At 57.7% G+C, this 3,233-nt stretch overlaps 1 protein-coding gene across 1 annotated transcript in view; it reads right to left on the bottom strand.

Moving 5' to 3' along the window:
- Positions 1-3,233, bottom strand: part of EAH_00038320 (hypothetical protein, conserved) — a gene marked incomplete at both ends in the record, with an annotated part of 19,856 nt that overhangs the window by 4,204 nt on the left and 12,419 nt on the right. Inside the window, 3 exons of the mRNA XM_013395471.1 lie at positions 334-1,216; positions 1,339-1,944; positions 2,153-2,811. Of these exons, the coding sequence (XP_013250925.1) occupies positions 334-1,216; positions 1,339-1,944; positions 2,153-2,811 (2,148 nt within the window). The remainder of the gene's footprint in view (positions 1-333; positions 1,217-1,338; positions 1,945-2,152; positions 2,812-3,233) is intronic.

The following is a 3,233-nucleotide window of genomic DNA, read 5'->3' as shown; positions in this document are numbered from 1 at the left end:
TCTTGCTGCTGCCGCCAAGCGGAGAGACAGCGTAGCGCAGGATACACCGCAAACCCCTGCAGCAACAGCAGCAGCAGCAACAGCAACAGCAACAGCAGCAGCTGCAGCAACAGCAGCAACAAGTAGCTAGCCCAGCAGCAGCAGCAACGGGCGGCAGGGAAAATAAAAAGACAGCAGCCACGGGAGCAGTGCAGCTAACGGCAGCAGCAACAGCAGTAACAGCTGCAGCAGCAACAACAGCAACAGCAGCAACAGCAGCAACAGGTATAGCAGCAGCAGCAGCAGCAGCAGCAGCAGCAGCAGCAGCACGCCATCGCTTGCCGCTCCACTCACAATTTCTACAGCTTCTAAGACCCTCAAAGCCCTTCCCTCATCTCCAAATGCTGCGCAACCTGCAGCAGCAGCAGCAGCAGCTCCTGCTGCAGCTGCTGCAGGTTTTACCTGTGCTGGTTGGGGGCGTGCTGTAGCAGCACCCGGGCCTTCTCCTTCTCCTGCTGCTGCTGCTGCTGCAGCAGATGCTGCTGCTGCTGCTGTTGCTGCTGCTGCTGTGGCTTTATGAAGCCCCACCCACAAGTGCGTCAGCGCTTGGAGACACCCGAGAGCAGAACGGAGACAGTGCAGCGACTCAGCAGCAAGGGTGTTGTCTGCTGCTGCTTCGCCTTCTGCTGCTGCTGCTGCTGCCGCAGCAGCAGCAGCAGCAGCAGCATCTTTCTCTGCGGAGACCTTCTCTAGAAGCAGCAGCTGAGGGTGTAGGTCTTCAAGCGTCAATGCTGCTGCATCTACTGCTGCATCTGTTGCTGCAGCAAGCAGCAGCAGCATTCGCTGCGCCTGGGGGAGAGTCTCCTGGGAGGGCCCCTGCCCTCCTGCAGCAGCAGCAGCAGGAAGTGTTGCTGCTGCTGCTGCTGCTGCTGCTGGTTTCTCCATCGCTAAAGAAGAAAGAAAACCATCAGGCAGCAACGAAGACCACGAGCTGCAACTGTGCTGCTGCTGCTGCTGCTGCTGCTGCTGCTGTGCTTCGAGTGTGTATGTGCTGCTGCTTTTATCAGCAACAGTATGATAAGCAAAAGGAGACAGATTAGCAGCATGAAGTGCTGCTGCAGCACCTTGAAGAGCAGCCATAGCGGGGTGTCTCCAAGCAATAAATATGTTGCTGCAGAAAGGAGACAGAAACGATAAAAGCCCCGGAAGCAAAGAAGGGTTTGAAGAGCCAAATAGCCTAAACGCAAACACTCAACAACACCCCACACAACATCAGCAGCAGCAACAGCAGCAGCAGCAGTAGCAGCAGCAGCAGCAGCAGCAGCAGCAGGTGAGGTGTTGCATATTCTAGTTAAGTACGCAAGAGCTTTAGCAGCAAGAGTTTTGCTGCTCGCAAAAGCGCTTGCAATCCCACGGTGTATGCAGTTGTTGCAGCAGAAGCAGCAGCAGCCGCTCCATTGCAGCGCTGCTGCTGCTGCTGCTGTCTCCTGCAGCTGCAGCGGATCCAGCAGCCCTGCTGCAAGACCTGTGGGGCCCCACACAGGGGCCGGGTGTGCTTGTGGGCTGCGCCTTTGCTGCGCTGCTGCTGCTGCTGCTGCTGCTGCGGCAGCTGCTGCAGCTGCTTTCCCGTCCCCTAGAGAGCCCCTGCGGTAGCCCCGCTGCTTTCCTGCTGCTGCAGCTGCTTTACCTGCTGCTGCTGCTGCTGCTGCTGCTGCTGCTGCTGCTGCAGCAGGTTCTGCGGAAGTGAGGGGACTGAAGACAGCATCGAAGTTAACGTGGGCGAGGCGAAGGAGACACTCAACTGCTGCTGCTTGCAGCAGCCCCTCTTCGTGCTGCAGCCGCTGCAGCCACACTAACTGAGACTCATACTCCAAAGCAGCAGCAGCAAAATGTTTGTCTCCTCCTTCACCGTCACCTTGCTGCTGGTGCTGCTGCTGCTGTTTGCTGCTGCCGGCTGCGGGGGTCCTATGCATGCAGGGCATGCCGGATACGGGCGCAGCAGCAGCAGCAGCAGCAGCTGCTGCTGCTGCTGCAATTGCAGCATCGCACTGTCCCCTGCCCTCAGCAGCAGCAACTGTCTCCAGTCGTTGCCGCAGTCTCTTCAGCGAGGCCCAGCGAGCAGCAAGCCTCTCTCTTCTTGCTTCTAATGCTGCAACTAAAGCTGCACATACACCCCGGATAATAGAAGGAGACAGCAGCAGCAGAAGAAGAAGAAGGGCACAGCAGCTCAGTGAGGCACTGAAGAGAGACGAGTGCAGCAGCTGCTTCTGCCTCTGCAAGAGGAAGCAGCAACATGCAGATAATATCATATGCTGCAGATGGATTGTTCAGTATGTGGGGCCGCAGCAGCAGCAGCAGCTGGTGCTGCTGTCGCTGCAGCAGCTCCTGCTGCCTCTCCTGCAGCACCTCCTGCTGCCTGCTCTCTATCGAACTGTGAAGCCCCCCAAAGTTAATGTGCTTATGCACGCCTCCTTCCCGCATATGCTGCTGCTGCTGCTGCTGCTGCTGCTGGTGATGGTGATGGTGATGGCGAGCTGCTGCAGCAGCTTCTGCTGCAGCACGGCCTTGTGGGGCCTTAGCAGCAAGCAACTCAAAGACATGCAGAGCAAGCGCAGACAGCTGGAGACAGCTGTCCCCTCCCCTAGGAAACAGCAGCAGCAGCAGCTGCACCCATATATGCACGTCTTCCTTGATGTCGCTGTCGCTGCTGCTGCTGCTGTTGCTGCTGCTGTCAGGGAGAGCTGGTGCAGCAGCCACAATCCGTCGCACCGCACAAAGCCCTCGCCAGCGAATGAAGGGGCTGCTGCTGCTGCAGAGCCGCATGTGAATAGCCTGTAGCAGCAGCAACAACAGCAGCAGCAGCGGCAGCAGCAGCGGCAGCACAACAGCAGCAGCAAAAGCGCGTCAGCAAAACCTCTCACCAGTCACAGTGGCCTCACTAGCAGAGGCAACAGCAACAGCAGCAGCAGCAGCAGCAGCAACAGCAGCAGCAACAGCAGCAGCAGCAACAGCAACAGCAACAGCAGAAGCAGCAGCAGAACATACACGTATCAGAAGAGCCGTAGAGCGCCAGCTGTTGTAATGTAATGATAGGGCGAGGAGACAGTTTGTTGCTGCTGCTGCTAACTCAGCAACAGGTTTTTCTGCAGCAGCAACAGAGTCAAAACAAACCTCAGCAAGAAGCCCTTCTTCTGCTGCTGCTCGCGTGTCTTCTACCAGCAGCTGCACGTCTCCTGCTGCTGCAGCAGCAGCAG

Source organism: Eimeria acervulina, genomic scaffold, assembly GCF_000499425.1.
Source record: "Eimeria acervulina Houghton genomic scaffold, Eah_scaff433, whole genome shotgun sequence".
NCBI lineage: Eukaryota > Apicomplexa > Conoidasida > Eucoccidiorida > Eimeriidae > Eimeria > Eimeria acervulina.
This window is presented reverse-complemented; position numbering and strand designations above follow the sequence as displayed.